An 18140-nucleotide genomic window follows, 5' to 3' on the forward strand; every position below is an offset into this window, starting at 1 on the left:
GCACCACTTTATAAACTGCTAGATAACATTTGCATGGGAATCTTTATCTTCTAGGTAACAACAGCAGTCAGACAGATGTCATCAAGTACAAAGTGCAGGTGAGGGGAGAGGTGTCTGCATCCACACAGAGAGGAGCAGCTCAGGTGGAGCAGCAAGTCCCACGATCACCTGCCAAACTTCTGCAGCTCCAACCAGCAGCCTGTGTGCGTCAGATGGGTCCCGCTGCATGTGGAGCTGCCTGTTGATCCAGCAGCGTTTCATGACACCAGGGGAAGAAACTACATTTCTACACAAATGGGTTTATCCATCTGTGTGTGTGTGTGTGTGTGTGTGTGTGAGGCTCCTGCGCACGCTGCGCACACACACACACTCGCAGTTTGTTTACAAAGCGCTGTCAGAATATTCTTTCGCAACCGGTGGAGGGACAGTGAGTGGGACAAGACGAGAGACGTTGACACACACACACACGCACACTCACACACACACTCACACACACGCACTGACACACACACAGCATGTCAAGCTTACCTCTGAGGAGCGACGGGAGCTGCGCTGCTTTTCTCATAAAACGAGGGCAGAGGCTGCAGCGACGATACCGACCCACGACAGGAACCTCTCTCTCTCTCTCTCTCTCTCTCTCTCTGTCAGTCAGTTTTCCAGCAGTTCACTGCTCGCTCTCTCTCCCTCTCTCGCTCTCTCTCTCTGACAAACCGCCCACTTCCGGCGTCTCTCTCTCTCTCTCTCTGTCAGAAAGACGGTCTGCTAATTTCAAAAACTATTTATTTTACTTTTCGCTACTTTACGTTACAGTACGTTACTTTATTTTACTTTACTAATTTTTATTTTTTTATTTAGTTGTTTTAATTTAATTTAATTTAACTTAATTTAAATTGTATTTACTTTACTTTACTTTACTTTACTTTACTTTACTTTATTTTATTTCACTTTACTTTGTTTAATCAAATTTTTATATTGTTGTTTTTATTATGTAGCCTCTGTAGGATGTGTTGAATCTGACTTTGTTTTGAGCGATAGGCTACTATGTTGCCACACATATGTTGACACACATGCAAGAAGAGCCACAGCCACTAAAAACAAAAGTGATTCACCACTGCTGCTTTAGATAAATCAATAATATGATATGATCAATGACTACATACATTCTTATCAAATTTAAATTGATTGATGTATTTTATACTTACTCTGCACAAATACACCACAGCAAATTCCTTGTATGTGTAAACCTGCTTGGCATTAAAACCCAATTCTGATTCTGATTCTGTGCACACAGGTCGATTCGATTCAGTTTAATCTCCAACAACCCAACAAGTCGCTCTCAATCTGGACAACAGCGACCCCTTCTGGATTTCATGAAAAACAACGCTTAATGGAGCATGGGAAAATTTGTTATTTTTAAATGTAATTAATGGTTTTTTTTTCCCATTTCCCTTCAGTCTCTCCCTTATCAGGTGGGATGCAAGGGGGGGAGAGGGATGGGTGGGGGAGGTGGCCGAATAAACTAGAGGACATTGTGTGCCTGAGGCACGTCCAGCAAATGAAATAAAGAGAGTCAGATATTGCTGCTGGGGACAAAACAAAACACAAGTAAAAGGGCAACAGACACCATGTGACCTCATGTTGATTGTTTCCTCTTTATTGTCCCTGTTGTGTCTATGTCCCCTTATTTATCACACGTAGCAGAATTCAAATCCACATAATAGACAGGTTATTTCTAATTGTTCATAGCAAATAAAAATATCTGACTCATAAAATGATTGTGACGATTGTGTTTGACCTGTGACCATTGATTTGTCACAAATAGTCCAGAGTATCTTTTGAATGATGGTGACTGAAATCTGAGAAATAAATGACTTCATTTCACAACATCCATGTCAAAAGGGCCCTCATTTATATCAGCACACACACACACACATACGCACACACACACACACACGCACACACACACACACACACATACGCACACACACACACACACACACACACACACACACACAATTTCATTGATTCTCCAGATTGATTGGCTGCAGCCAGAGCTGAAGGGTGACAGTTGCCTCCTCAGACAGCTGAGTCAGCAGCTGCTGATGGTAATAAATGCACATCTCCCCCACACCCACTCATCCCCTCAAACCCGTCTGTGTTTATTTCCTGTCACTGAGACAAACACACACAGTAGATAGAGGCTGGGCTGACTGGGCGTAGAGCAAGGCAGAGGCCCAGCGATGCAGAAAGTGCCTCCTTTGCTGCCAGTGTTTGTTTAGCTGCTTTATCTCAGCTGTCACTAAATGGGCTCATGGGAATCCCAGCAGTCAGGCTGCTGCTGCTCATATCAGTGGCACGTTACAGCCGATTACAGTGGTGGGGCTGCACTCCTGCAATGTGGGGTTTCCAGTCAGGGAAGTACAGTGATCATGTGTTGAGAGTTCTGTTCTCAAAGGCAGAGAGAAAACACAGATAAAACAGGAAGTGTAATGACAGATGACCTTATATGTGTGAATATATACAGTAACATTCAAATCCGAGAAACTGCAGTGGATTGATACTTCCATGGGATACAACCTGTAAAGGCAGCTTGTTTCAAACAATTAGTCCAATTGATTTTACATTTAACATGCACCAACTTAAAACTTTTACCTTAATATTATTGAATAAAAGGAACCTGTGGTTGACTTTCTGCACTGCTGAATTTCTGTTTGTATTTAAGGTAGTTAGAAATGGGACTTTTAATTCATTTATATTAGATTTTTTTTGGTGTGTGGGTATCAAATATATATTTTCTACCATGTGGATGCGAAAACGAGCAAATGTCTTTTTTCCTGGATTCAACTTCAGCTTTCTCCTCCAGCAGGTGACACAAGGATCATTAGTTCCTCATAGAAATTAGACCTTTACTGCTCTCACATTATTTATCGCAAATTGCATGACCTACATCTTTAACCTTGTTGTTTCTGGTTTCCTGCTGACACTGGTGATTTCAACGCATTTCCTCTCAAAACACAGAACTATTCCTTTTACAGATTAACTTCCACTGGTTTGACTTACAGAGTTCTGTAGAGTTCTGTAGTGTCAGTTCGTTTTTTTTCGAGCTTTGACCACTTCAGTCTGTCACTTCTCATCAAGTGTAGTTGCACAATATAACAGTATTGTCTCATCCAATACAAATGTTCTGTCATTTCTATCTTTATAAATCTGTGCAAGAAGCAGCTGTGCATTCAAACATGAAATACATATGCAAATCAATAAGTGATACTAATCCTATAAATCACAGGATTAATTAAATAAACAACAGTTTGAATATGAAAATGCCATTCTGAAAATGTTGTATCTGCTGTTATGAAAGAGTACAGATTATAAATGAACTGATACATTCTAATTATTTACATCTTTGCTTCTCCTAAAGTAAGATGTAAATATAATATAATGAACTTATGTAGGTAATGATTGCTGGGCTCAGTGGGTAAATCCTGATGCTTTTCAAGAAAAGTGATTTAAAAGATGATTTACTTTATAGAAGTCTTCTACATTTGGGTGTTTAATCTCGATTTAATCTGAGTAATTTAAAATTAAACATTGAAACATTGATTGGGATGAAGGGAGTCGAGGTTATTCAGTAGCACTGTCGTCTCACAGCAAGAAGCTTCCTGGTTCTGCCGGGGTCTTTCTGTGTGTAGTTTGTATGCTCTCCCCAAGTCTGCATCAGGTTTTTTTTCGGGTACCCCGGTTTCCTCTCACAGTCCAAAGACATGCAGGTTGGGTTAATTTGACCATAAATTGACCAGTGAGTATTAGCATGAATGGTTGTGTCTCTGTATGTTGACTCTGTGATTTGCTGGCGACTTCTCCACGGTGTCCCCACCTCTTACTAAATGTCAGCTGGCTCCACATTGTAAGAAGAAAATAAACAAGTTTTTGCTCTTTATTTTATTTCCACTTCACTTCAACTTCATTTTCCATCACATTGAATCTTACTTCGTCCTGCACATGACTGTGGAGCATAAACAGAGCTCAGCTTAATTTGATGTTTTTCACTGGCTGCATTTGACAAGTTTAGTTTTTGGTCCTTATAGATTGTTCACAATAATGTATCTATTTACTTCATGATGAAACATTGACTTTTTCTTTTTTGTTAATAGTTGTCAATAATTACACCCAGATTGCATGAATACTTTCAATCATCAATCAAATTTTATTTATATAGGCCATATTCACAAATCACAATTTGTCTCATAGGGCTTAACAAGGTGTGACATCCTTCATCCTTAACCCTCAACTAAAGTAAGCAAAAATAATTCAAAAAACATCTATTAACAGGGGAAAACATAGACTTTCAGGTCCAACTTGGTTTTATTGCGATCTGTCAAATCATGAATAATTACAGTGTATTTTGGAGAACCTCTTGATGTAACCCAGAATCGTGGTGTGGATTTATTCAACTGCGTGAAAAGTTATGACTGTGTACACTCTGATAAACTGAAAAAACATCCTCAAATATCCACAAAATCATTTACTTTATATATCTGGTCATATCAGGTGAATTTAACCAAACAAAAACTTACAAGAATCCTGATCTCAAAAGCAAGTACAGTTCACAAGATCACAAATTAAAGTATTTGAGTGGGAATGACAAAACACTTTCTCACAATACAATACAGTGAAAGAAAACTCATGACTAAATAAGTAAGTCTCTGAACTCCTCGTCTTTCCTTTTAGTTACAAATTTAAAACTCTTCAAACTGCTGTGAGAAATAGAACAAATATTCAATTTTGTGTAAAATCTGCAATGACACAGAAACAGTTTTAAGTGCAACCACGGTTTTTTGGAACAACTGTGACATATTACATTTGGCAGGGATCAAACATGCAACAAAACAAAGTAAAAGAGACAATAAAATGCATAAAAAATAAATCCTTGTACATACATTTCTAAAGCGTCATAGCTTATACAACAATCATTCTCATTACATTTCTTATTCAAAGAAAAAAAACTCATGATTTCATAACCATCATCAAGATTCAATGACACACACAGTACGATGTTTTAAAAAAATACAATTCCAGATATCTATGAAGAGGGGGAAGTACTGAATGGAAGGTCAGTGAGTCAGTATCGATCAAGAGTTCCAGACACTGTGTACAGTCAAAGGCTAAAAAAAAGGACATCTTCCAATTCCCTACTGTGTGAAAGTTTACACAGAAACAAGAAACAAACTGTACAGGCAGGACAAGTGTACAGAGGGAGGGAAGAGAAATCATCATATCCTAACAATGAAAGACATCTCTTCACATGGGTGAAGCTACGTCCATGTCCAAAGTCAGCGAATCTGTGAAAAGAAAAATACAGCTATTAATATTTATTCTAAATGTTGTACTGTGTGTTCTTGTAACCTACTTGAAGACAATGAAGACAAGTTCAACAGGATGGATTTTGGTTGGTCCCATCTTTATCAAAGTACTGTTTGGTTTTAACGTTAAGATTAGAATTTGTTTTATGCCAAGTTTGACAAAAGCCAGTCGCCATTTGCTCTGTGCAAACTCTTCAAAGACCTCCTACTAGATTACTAGCAGACTAAATATCTCAATGAATCTGAGGCTACTACAGCCAATCAGAGCGCAGGAAGGGGTGAAGAGGGTATAAAGAGGCAGAAATCAGACGTACAACTCGGGGGTTTCCCCTGGTAAAAGATCATGTAGTGTGACCCCCTGTCACCAGTCCCTCAGTGTAGCATGAATGCCTGAAAAGACTCCTGATCACAAGACAGAAAGTCTCCGAGTGGGATCTGCGCAGCAATCTGACAACTACTCTGAACCACAGCGTGGATAAAAAGGTTTTTTATGAATCAGATTCAGGTTGGGATCGGTCACGTTGGCTGGGCCATAATTGGGAAAAAACATCGGACACAGGTCAGATTCTGATTAAAAAACCGAATACCTCTCCACTCCTTTAGTTTTTGCGATTGAAGGGTTTCGACATGTGGTACGTGTATATAAATACAAATGTTTGTGTTAATGAACAGTATGTGTGTAAGTGACTCACCCAAATGTCCTGGATTAGCTTCTGCTTCGTTGTGCATCAGAGAGTCGAGGGTGCGGGGTGACATGGGGAACAGGTCACTGGTGTTTCCAGAATTTGTGCTGTAAAAACATGAAAAGAGGAAAAACATTTAAAAAAAAGGTGAACCAATGACCACACACGCACCTACGTGTGGATTCTTGCCATAGATGATTCATGTTAGTCAACCCAACTGTTAGTTTGTCCTTATCACACTGACTGCAGGGCTACCATTAGTCAAAAGGCTGCGATTCTTCTGAATTGTTTAATATACATCTAACAAGTATACTGTATATAATCCGTCAGTCTCATCATACTCTGAAAGATGATTCAACATTCAGCGTCAATATGAAAGGACTCCAAGAAAAGAAAGTAGATTTAAGATGGGGTGGCTCTGACAAACCGCGAAACCAAGAAACACTTGGCAGATGTTGAGGATGTTTTTTCTGCTTTAAATGTAAGAAGAGGGAAGCACAAAGACACAAAAGGCGTTAATGTTACTGAAGGTTTATATTAATGATGACTACTCTACGATGTCAGTTGTTGGTTAGCAAAGAGGGTTAAGTGGATGGAACAGGCATTACTCAATTTTTTTTTTATTTTAACATTTAACAAAGAGCAATTTCCCTTTTTAATTTCCTTCTTCTTTCAATGGCTTTTGCTTTGTCTACTTTTTTATGGAATTATTAAAGGTTCAGTGTGTAGAATCTTGTGATATCTAGTGTTGAAATTGCATGTTGCAGCTGAACACCCCTCACCTCACCCTCCCCTTCCAAAAGTGAAAAAGAACCAGTGGTGGCCCTTAGTTGTCATAAAAACTCAAAAGGTGTTTAGTTTTCCAGTCTGGACTAATGTAAAAAAACATGGCGGCCTCTGTAGAGAGGGTCCCCCCGATGCAAATATAAAGTATTTAAATATAAAGGGCCTTTTCTGGGGTAAAGAAAACTACAATTCATACAATTTAGATGAAACGAACTAATGAAATCATAATGAGGATTATTCTCCATTAAATATCTGCCAATAGTTCCCTTTCACCTAAATCTTACACACTGGACCTTAATGATTTTTGAATATGTGGATCAAAAACACAAAAAATATCTGAATTCTCTAATCAACCTTTCCCTGACACAATCACAGCATAAATAGTTTGGACTGTTTAATCCATACAGATGGATTTCATTGAGGAATTATGAAAAATGTGACCTGAAACAAATAAAAATGGATGATAGGGAGATGCATTTGCATTAGAACCAGGAGACAAGAAGCTGTGAGACACAGACAGCAATTATGTAGGTGGGGGTGCCACTCCACTATCCCTGAACCCCCCCCCCCAATCAGACACACAGACAAAGTGACATGATGCACACACAGCCCTGCATGCCAGCTTTCCCCCCTGGGTTCCTACCCTGGGAATCCGTTCCCAAGCAGCTCACTGTCCGGCAAGTCCATGAACACGGAGGGACACCTACGGAGACAGGTCAGGATCTCGCTGAGCAAACCTCTCAACCCGCCAGCACACCTTCTACCAACCAACCAGAACACACATGGCTGACTGGCCTGTGTGTACACACTTCTCTGACCTCTGTCAACCTCGCAATCACCTTTGACCCCTCTCCACCTCCCACCTCAGTTATTAATACGTCCACCAAGGAGGTTTGTCTACCGGACAGATAACCGCAAAACTTGGTACTTGGAATTGTTTTTCCAACTTTCTTTAACAATTTGGTGAGGCTTGATTAAATTTAAGGGGTGTTTGGCTTCTACTGCTGTTTTTATGTTGATCGCATGCCTGGTCTACAGAAATAAAGGTGTGACATGATGATTTGCTCACTGAGCATGGAAATAAATTCCCATCTGAGGCTTTAAGACACTAACCTGATTCCAGGTCTAAAAGTCAATCGATTTAAACAGAAACTGGACGGAATCTGCACATCTGGGTTCCTCTAATGATGGTGGTGACTCACAGTGAGAGTAAAAAAAACGTTGTTCTCTTTTCTTTGAGCATTAGAAAACACGTGTCGTGATTGAAAGAAGTTTAAAGAAGGAAGTTAAGTTCTTGGGCAGTCTGTTAAATATCAAGAGCAAATAATCGTTTTTTGGAACCAATTTCTACATTTCTACGTTTTGTCACTGCACAGACTTGACAGCAGCCAAACCTCCTTCTTTGTTACTGTGTGACATTATGATCTTACATATACATTTGTACCATCTAGTCCTATTATCAAGGTGCATATTACAGTCTATATTATCACTGTTATTACAGATTGTGGGATCAAAGTATGTATTACAGACCCGACTATCAAGGTGATCATTACCATCTGTAATTTCACAGAACTCATTGCTGAACAAATACTCCTATTCATTACAGACCATATTATCATATTCTCAATTAAGATAAAGGAGGGACAGATACTTACGGAGTGACGCAGATGAACTTTGTCTTCAAGTATGGCTGAATAGCTGTCAGGGAAAAGAAATGTCCAAAAATGAAAAACAATAACGTCCATATGAAGCAAAATGTTGTGTCTCTTAAGAGGCATAGATACCACAGAGGTCAAAGACGAGTGACTTACTGCTTGTTGAGTCTCCTCCTATCTCAGGTTCAGGAGCTGCCTCTGGCCTGCAGTACTTCCCGAACGCTTCCTCTTTGGGGATGTCAGGGTAGAGGTAGACGAGAGGTGAGACCAGGATGTTGGTGGCATCCATAATCTTGTAGCCCATGATGATGTCGGCGAAAGACATATTGTTGAGCTGCTGCTTGGTGTAGGGCTCCACCGACTGGATCTGAGTCTTTCCTGTAGCCACACAACTTGTGTCACAACAAGAACCAATGGTCTTAAAAATATATCACTGAACTGTATAAGAGGGATTAAAATACTCACCACTGATGTCTTTCTCCACCCATGTGAATGTTATGCCCCCCTCTTTGCTGCTCTCGCTGAAGCGCAGAAGAAAGGTGCCAGGAGGTTTTGGACTCAGAATGGCCCTCTCCCTCTCCTTACTGATAAATCCCATGATATATCTGTAGAAAGAAACAGGAAGGTAAATAATACACATCAAAATTTTAAATAGTAAATATACTCAAACTGTTGACAGTTGCATGCCAAAACACTTTCTATACAATGAAAAACACCAGATTCCAGCAGCTGCTCAGCGACTTCACTTGTAAACAAAGGATGACCTCTCACCCCTCATTCCACAGTGCCAGGATATACTTCTTCACCAGGTCAATGATGTTGTCCAGCCACACCCAGAAGGAGAAGCCTTTACCAGCCATGTTTTCCTACACAGAGGAAGGGAAAAAAATCACTTGCACCGACTCAATACAATGGCAATATGGCGGACAGAGGCATCTGTGGCTGGAAGGTGAAGTACCTTACAGAACTTGGCCCAAGTGATCTGACAGCCAGAGTAGTTGACACAAGGCCCTAAATGGAAAATTGAAAATCACACATTAAAACATGTAGTATTAGTATATGAAACAGTGCAATATTTGAAGTTTTTAGAGCAAGTCTAAGGCATGTCAACTCACCTAGTAATTTCTCAGCCAGTGTGGTGAGCTGTTCAATGGTCAGGCCTCTCTTGGTGGTGGAGGAGAATTGCCAGCTTAGCACCTCAGCAACCTGGTCCCATGTTCCCACTGGAGGCTTGGTGAAGAAGTTTACATTCTGTGCAAACATAGCCAAGACAGCTTATTACAAAAACATAACATTGTCCAAATACTTTTTAAGGTGCACCAGAGAACAACACAGAGTATTTCGACAAAACTTCCTCTCCAGGTAACATTCTCCACCAACAGAATTCAGGCCCTTTCCACCAGAGGGTGCTGTCTTACCTTTGGGTGGTTAGTGAGCATGTTGTACCACAGGATGGAGGCCCAGGCATTGGGCATCTGGCAGATGTTTGAAATGACTACCACAGGAAGAGAATGAGTCTGCATATATGAAAGAAAAAATGTATTTCAGTATGCCCTCTTAAAATATGAAAAAAAAAAATATATATTTTGCTTGTCAACATTTAGTCCTGCACAATAACGCTTAAATGTTCTTGCTTCTATTTCACTAGATCACCCACTCATCAATGCTGCAACAAGGCATGTAGCTGTTCTTAGTGCAAAATATTTTATTATGAAAGGGTTGCTTTGTTAAAGGACCCACAAAAGATTTAGCATATCAAGCCCTAGGATCACAGCAGCGATTATGATGGGCCCCGTCAAGAAAGATAATGACATAATGCACTGAAATAAAATCATAATATGTCAAATTCATTATTTGAAGATCACTCAAGATGCACATTTATTGTTTAGCCTGTATTCAGAACAAATATACCATCTATCAATGGGAGAATTTTGTTTTAAGATAATCCTTTACTAATCCCAACAGGGAAACTTGCCATTAGATAAATTATTATGTTGAAAAGGATAAATGAATAAAACATTGCTTCAGCATAAATATTCAGTGCTGTTACTCTGCCCTCAGTGGGTTACTAGGGGAAACAATTGCATCTTCAGTAACAGCTCATTTAGAAGCTTGGGCAAAGACAAAGTCTCTGAATGACTAATTTGTCCGATGAGTTCTCTATGAAGTGTCAGCGAACATAACACTGCATTATGCTCTCAGAGTTTTTTGAGTTTTCAAGTTTACTTCTAGTTTTGTGTGAAAGTTAGAATGAAAAACCGGAAAGGCTACTCACCTCCAGATCAATCTTCAGACCTTGGTGGTAGACTTCTGTCTCAAAAGTGATAAGATGCAGCTCCTCTGTGACAATCAGAGAGGCCTGGAGAAAACAGAACATTTGAACCTCTAGTGTATGAAAAGCAAACCGTGTGGACTGTTTATATGCATCTATGCCCACAAAATTTTAAGTTAAAACAAAAAATAATCATTAAATACAATCATTAAATACACTTTGGTTACAGTTATAGTATTATATAGTTATAGTGTTAGGAAGAGTACCTACATCACTATTGGTCCGGCCACCATTACCGCACCTCTGTTCTCTCAGGGTCTGTAAAAAAACAGGAAGTCAGAGCTCCATAACAGGCCATTCTGAGAAAACGTCATCACTGTGGAGTGTAAAGTTTTGCCTCCATAACTCACCAAGTGTTTAAACTCTGCTGACAGGCTGCCATTGTTGGATTCCTCCATGTTCATAACTTTTGTGTTGGTGCCGAGGATGTTAAACTTTCGTGACCTGAGAAAAATGAAAGGGGCAGCAGAAAGTGAGACTCTTTTTCCAACAGTAAATGACTAGGCTTTCAAAAAGCAAATGTTCCTAAGTCTTACCCTCGAATTGCAGCCACATCACCAGATTCCCTTAAAATAAAAAGTTCAAGTGTCAATGAAGCAGAAATCATTCTTTATCTTCAATCATGAAAGTGTCGTACTGATAAAGACCTAATAATAAATGATAAAAGAATAACTCACTTGTCAATGCAAACTTTAATTTTCAGCTGGTAATTCAGTTCAGGAAACTTAACAAGTAACCTGGAAAAAAAGAGATGAAAGTATTTATAAAATATTCATCAAGATATAAAACTGTAGTATTTTCTCCTTTAACAGATAAAAACACAAATTGTCTCTGATATCTCAGTGTTTTAAGTCTGCATCCTTACCTGACTTTATTTGTGAACTGCACTCCTGTTTTAATAACCAGAGGTCTGTCTGGATGCATGGGCATACAGGGTTGCCTTTCCACGACAAAAGCACTAGAAGAAGAGTGGATCATGTTTCAGGGGAGATTTACCATATGCTGTTGATAAATATAAGGTCCACATACTATTAATCCTGAGCTGTCAACTGTGTATCACATTTGTCTGGATCACATTCATCATATGGTCACAATGTAAACTTGATCTAAGCCAATTCATTTGTAGAATTTAGACTGAGAGATGTGGCTGAAAGCTCTGTATCATTAAAATGTGATACCATAAACTTACATTGTTCTTCAAGTTCCCAAAGAAGGAACTGCATCCATAGTTATACGAGTGAAGCTTAATCAAATGCAGTACCTCTTCATTAGGTTTCGGAACAAGTCCACAATCTTCTCCTCCAGGGCAGGTCGGTGCTGAATGATGGGGTCTCCTTTGTAGGACACTTTCTGCTGAAGTTCTTCCAACTTCTTGATCTGCTGACGAATCTGGAGCTGGGACTCAGCCAAGGATGTGATCCTGGTTAGAAAGTGAAAGCCAGTTCAGTCAACCCATGTTTTCAGATGCTGGACAGATGCTGAGCTGTTGTTTACTTGTTATTGATCAAATAACTTAATAAAGCTTTCATCAATGTGCATTTGTGTTCTGTTTGTTTTTTAAAAATACAAATAGATCCCTAATAATTAAAGTGACCGACATCTGGCTTAGGAAATTGCTTTAAATCTGAACTCATGGTTACCATGTCTCGAGGCGATCCAGGCAGATGTTCGGCGGACCCCCAATACAAGCAATTTGCTGTCGTCTCTTCCAGTCTGCTAGTTCTTCATCTGTCAGGTTCTTCTGCACATAATCCATGGCAGTCAGCAAGCCTCCCATCTCGGTCACAATTTGCTAAAAGATACGAAGGACAGCACATGTAAGCGGTGGCATAATTCATATGGGCAAAGTGAGTGGTGGCATTAACCTCTTTAAAGCATGTTATTGATTATCGAGGTCTAACTCGCTCTTTTCCATTAATCATCAGTGTCCTTTTGCAAAGACACCTTTTAAATGTGCCGAGCCAAGACCCGTCCTTCAGGTTTGTGCCTTCAAGTTATTCAGAAAATTTCACATAAAGTCAAAACTGGTGGCCTAACAACAAAATGCAACACACGACTCTATGGCAGATCTTCAATGGTTTCCATCAACAATCTCAAGCTGAGTATCATTGTATGAGCACAACATCATGAAACTATAAGTGTTTTACTGGATTTGTAAGTCAATACATTTGATATTATAACATTTGCCAATTATTAACTTTTGCACAAACATACAAGGACAAAGCCTCTTCATGATATTCTTGTGATCCTTGTTATTCTTGTGTTTATCAGTTGATGTCTTCTTGGTTATACTTAAGGCATTTAAGACAACCCAAACCATTTTTGACTTATCTCAATACATTGCAAGTCATATGGACCCACCCTCCTGAGCTGGTCCAAAGCGCTCAGCATCTGTTCAAGCTGAGCCATCTTCTGTCTTGTAGCAGTTGCCTGGCTATTTCCATTAAGGTCCTGGGACAACTCTGGAATGAGGCAGGGGCATGTAATAGGTCAGTTACAAATGCTGATCAAAGCATTTTAATAAATGTTCATTTAAAACAGTGTTCAGACATTTGCAACAGTCCAATATCAGGGAAAAGCTAAAAACTATGAAGTAGAATATACCTCCTTGGCTTTTCAGTGTCTTATAATTGAAGTCGAAATCATCCTGCAAGTTCTCAAGCATTTTCATCTTCTGCTCCATATCCTGTTGAGAGACAGATGATGATGATTTGTACATGTATGACAAGACTTCAAGGTTAGTGTGTTCAGAATGATGTATATTACATATGTGAATATTTCAAGCAGTGATTTTCTGATGGAAACTCACCTGCACTCGTTTCCTAATGTCTTGAAGGTTGTGCTCCAGGATCTGCTGCTTCTCTGTCACTACTGTACCAGTGGGATGAGCTGCCTGACCATCCTGCAAGAAGAAGATACACAACATTCAGAATCACTCAGCCAACCCATACCCATTAATGACTTTATTAAGTAAAAAAATCTTAAGCTTGGTTTGTGTGGCTTTCCCTACCTGTGCAGCAGTCGTTGCAGTCTGCAAGAGCCTTTGCTCCTCCCACAAGCAGCGGGCAACAATGCGTGCAATATCCATTGGCTTTTCCAAGTACTTGCTCTGCAGATGCTGTTTAATTCTGCGGAGGTTATGCTGGTAGAGCACGTTGTTTTCCTGCAGGAAACGGCTATACTGCTGATCTATCTCTCCCAGGAGGTTGTGAAACACCAGTGTAGCGTGTGACTCCTTATTGGCAGCGTAAGCCCTTGTCAAAGGAGAGGAGAAGATAACCCTTATAACTCAAAACATCAAACAGAAACATTCTCAGGAGAAAGCTTCACTCTGAATGGAAACTGTCAGGTACACTGTGATATATAATATGCATGAGTTCCCTGTAATTGAGTCGTGAGGGTAGACGTAGGCATGATAAGGAAGAGGTTGATAACTGATGTTAAAATATGATAGCTAACGTATTAGCAAGTCATGGCTACCTGCCAGTCTGGAAGAATAAAGTGGAGAATAAACACAAATGGCATATGATAACAAACAGGAGAAAAAACTTTAAAATGGGCTTTTATAACAGATCACAGGAATTAAATTATTACTCACCAGTCTTGGCTCTCAATCCAGGGGGCAAGAAACTGCCGGAGCTCCATGGGGAAGCTGTCACTGTACAAGTGGTAGAGCTGCTCCAGATACCTGGTCTCCAGCTGCTGCAACTGGTTCCACTGTGCCATCTTGACATACAGTATACCTCCTCAAACCTATATAAAGAGATAAGGGTAAGAACACACTGTAAATTAAGCAAGAGGAGACATACCGATAGAGAAACAGCTAAATGTCAAATTTCCTTTAAAAAATGATGACAGGCCCATGGGAGGCGTCCCTCTCAGTGCAGTCACTTCCTGTTCAGTGAAACACTAAACCTTCACTGAGAAATACAGGCCTACATGAACAGCTGTCAACTCCCTTAACAGATGGGAGTTATTGATCTTTTACTGATGTTTTGCCCAAGTCATAGTTGTAGTGAAAAAAACATTACTTCTGACGTGTTGAAAAGCTACGGTAGGGATGGATTTGTAACAAGAGAAACATACGTTCTTTGAAAAAATAAAAGATATTAATTTTCAAGCTCAATACAATGACTATTATCCATCAGATCCACTTGGCAGGCTCTTGGCCTTCTCATTTTACCAACAGCAGGCTCCACTGTTCTCTGGAGGGCTGTAGACTACAGTAAAAATACCTAGTCAGTGAATAAATCCAATAGAATGCTGTCTTTCCATCCATGCAGTATTAAATGATGAACTGAAGCCTTTGTTTAAGCCACTTATATAACCTTGGATACTTCTGCATTATCAATCAATGTATGAGTAGTTAGTTTCACAGTGTCACTGAACAATTCTGATATGAGCATTGACACTATGGAGAGTCAAAAGACAGACACACACGTTTAACCAAAGCTCTGATCCTATGTTAATGATGACTCAGATGTTTTTTTGACACTAAACCAGAATGTGCTTTCTGTTTCCAAGAGCTAAGGTGTTGCTTTTGCTGACAGAAAGCACAGATATAAGAGCCAACTTTTACTTTTGATTACTTTGTATACTCACTGTACTAAAAACTTTTGCCCATTATATACACACAAGTAGGACGGAGTAACACAAACTCCTCTCGATATAAAGCAATCCTCTATACCACAACCACAAATGTCAGCCTCAGTGATTACCATAGAGTTAATCAACTCTCCTCAGATACAGTGTCGAACAATGCGTGAACATTACATCCTTTATCCCCATTTGCTTCTTTCTCCCTCTGCAAACATTTAGACACAATGTAGAATAAAAAGTGTAGGTGTAACTAGAAATAGCCATGATGCCATTGCTACATTTAGGTTGTTTGCAGGGTGGACCTGTTGAGTTGTCAAACTGTTTAGTTGTGACAGAGGTCTCAGTCTATTTTCCAAGTTTCATTTACATCAAGTCAGTATTCTGAGGAAGCAACAAGAAAACAGTTAACAGCTCAGTTTTACATATTCTAAGTGAACTTTTTGTTGTGCATGCAAAACTGAAATTGTTCCACAAAGGTTCTTCTTTCACTGACATATGAAAGTGGCGTGTGAATTTCTGAGCACATGAAAACCCTGAGAGGTTCATCACTGAGCAGTCGGTTGTAATTACTGTGAAAATTCCATTCATCATCTCAATTGGGGTCAACTGCTTTACGTGTTGGTGATTTTGAGTTGAACATCTTTTATTTCACATTTCTTTGACACACAAAGAAACAATGCTAGGCAGTAAAAATATGGGATCAGGAGGGTCATTTAAGTTTAATCTGAAACCGTCGTAATACAATGTGACTTTTACTAGTCTCATTGATTTCATTTCAAGTCTTTTCATATATGGTATTGAATTACAAAATCGCTTTCCAGTAAAATCAGCACCTGCATCAATTGGCTGGACTCCTCCAACATATGCTCATGAAATACCTGTGAAAAATCTGCTGGATCACCAATGACCCAGTGCATACGATCATATCAGTGATATAACTATCTTCATGTTGATTAGCAATTACCTTAAATAACATCTGGCATGGAATTAATGATGCATAATCCCTGCTTTACAACTTTTTTTTTTTTTTTAATCAAATGACAAAGGCAAAATATTTGAGACAACTTGTCTGTGTCACAAAACATTTGAAAAAGAGAAATCCTGCACACTTAAAGCTTCCGATACAGGATTTATTTGCCAGTGACGGTTGGCATGGCACATAGCTTGACCTCAGACTTCTCCAAAAACAAATGTTTTGTGATGTTTTGTTGATCCATCACCCATCACAAGATTTCTTTACTGGGTGAATGATGTTCCCATTTTCTGATGTTGACTTTTCTGGGTGACACACATGCATTATAAATGACTTTCACAAATACTACTCTATGTGCCAAGAAAAGCGGTTTGAGCAAACACCACAGCTTTAATTAGCTTGCATACAAACAGACTTGGACAACATCATTGCATGTGCAGGGCAAACCAGATGTTCCAGGGCTTGCCAATGGTCAAAGACAATGAGTGATTCCATAATGTAGCCTGATATTTCAGTTAGTACTTCCCGGAGCCAACAAAAGAAAGCAGTGTTCATGCTGATGGCCTCTCCATACATAACACAAATAATATTAATAAGCAGACTAATTAAAATAATTACTTACAATGCTTTATTGAAGCATTTAAGGTGGAAGGCACAGCACTTTTTCCTTTCTTGACATGAACTCAAGTTAGACTGAGCTAGATGATGACATTTATGAAGATCGTCCATCATACCATATCCAATTCTCTCGAGATGTAATATAAGGATGTGTTTGGCTTCCAATGCTTTAAATTGACCTTTTTTTGCAATCATCTATCCATATGGTGTATACATGCCATAAACAGTGGCTCATCACTGTATCACTATGACTCCACAGCTGTAGTGACTGCAGTGAATACAATAGCATCACAAACATTAAGATTCGGTGCGGGAATACGGGAAAAGGTGTGTGTCAGACACGTTGGCGTGCAGCTGGGAGGAGGGAGATGGGCGTTACAATTCATGGCAAACACAAAACAATGATGGTCAATGACCTGATTTTCACTGAGTCAAACGAACTCAATAAAACATGATGTGCTAATTATGAAGCGTCAGTCATGTTTTCACGACAACAGACGGAAAACTGAGCAGAAGTAAACAGGGAGATCCACACCACTTGTGCAAAACAGGAAACTACTATCCAGGAATCTTTGGTTGAGATATAAGCAGGTTTATAAGGTGGGAGCAGGGCTGAGAGATTAGCTTGAGTTGCTTTTACAATAAACAGGACATAGGATGGTTGCTCATGAATAACTTATAACGTAGTCACGAAGCTGTAATTGTAGTCCGGTATAGATACACCGTGTAATCACTCTGGTCTGTTGTGACATTACTACAAAAACCAGTTGACCTCGGGTTTGAGAGAAACTCATGACGAAAAGAAGAAGTGGTTTTATTCTTCGCCTACCTGGCTCGGTGTCACTCCTTTAAAAGTTTCTTCGTGGCGAACTGCGACCCTCGCCCCTTGAAAACACTCACAAACAGCCAGAGGAGACTTTCCGAAACAATGGAGCCGCGAAATTGAAGATAAAGTCGCAGAGAAAATGGCAAAAACTCCTTTCCTATCGTCCCCTGGTCGGGAAATACTTGTCTCGCACACGCACGAACCTATGCAGTGTTTCCGGCCACACAAACCTTATCACCCGCTCTTATTGACACCTCCGACGACCAATGGTAGCGGGGAACTCCACTGCAGCCAATCAAAATGTCTGT

The 18140-nt window shown here is 39.6% G+C and overlaps 1 protein-coding gene across 2 annotated transcripts; it reads right to left on the reverse strand.

The window, feature by feature from the left end:
- Positions 1–4181: 4181 nt before the first annotated feature.
- stat3 (signal transducer and activator of transcription 3 (acute-phase response factor)) lies at positions 4182–18097 on the reverse strand. Of its 2 annotated transcripts, XM_020094514.2 has the most exons (24): positions 17836–18097; positions 14415–14569; positions 13827–14070; positions 13626–13718; positions 13421–13502; positions 13178–13278; positions 12457–12608; positions 12078–12236; positions 11682–11774; positions 11494–11553; positions 11353–11382; positions 11167–11260; positions 11027–11074; positions 10760–10843; positions 9903–10001; positions 9600–9735; positions 9443–9495; positions 9256–9350; positions 8950–9089; positions 8641–8862; positions 8485–8527; positions 7473–7532; positions 6053–6150; positions 4182–5339 (listed from the first exon to the last, which is right to left on the reverse strand). In XM_020094514.2, exons 2-24 carry the CDS (start codon positions 14540–14542, stop codon positions 5299–5301), a joined length of 2355 nt encoding a protein of 784 aa, XP_019950073.1. In that variant the 5' UTR covers positions 14543–14569; positions 17836–18097; the 3' UTR covers positions 4182–5298. The 2 variants fall into 2 exon arrangements, with proteins under 2 accessions (XP_019950073.1, XP_019950075.1); XM_020094516.2 differs by lacking the exon at positions 7473–7532.
- Between the last annotated feature and the right edge of the window lie 43 nt (positions 18098–18140).

The sequence above is a fragment of the Paralichthys olivaceus genome, chromosome 5 (genome assembly GCF_024713975.1).
Source record: "Paralichthys olivaceus isolate ysfri-2021 chromosome 5, ASM2471397v2, whole genome shotgun sequence".
In the NCBI taxonomy this organism is placed as follows: Eukaryota; Metazoa; Chordata; class Actinopteri; order Pleuronectiformes; family Paralichthyidae; genus Paralichthys; species Paralichthys olivaceus.

Bases quoted from the DNA above. Each gene is read 5' to 3' on its own strand.
- stat3 (XM_020094514.2), bottom strand. From the start codon at position 14,542: ATGGCACAGTGGAACCAGTTGCAGCAGCTGGAGACCAGGTATCTGGAG. The intron at 10,002-10,759 runs GTGAGTAGCCTT...TCATATATGCAG, and splicing joins GTCTGAAGATTGATCTGGAG to ACTCATTCTCTTCCTGTGGT. The intron at 9,496-9,599 runs GTGAGTTGACAT...TTTTCCATTTAG, and splicing joins ACTGGCTGAGAAATTACTAG to GGCCTTGTGTCAACTACTCT.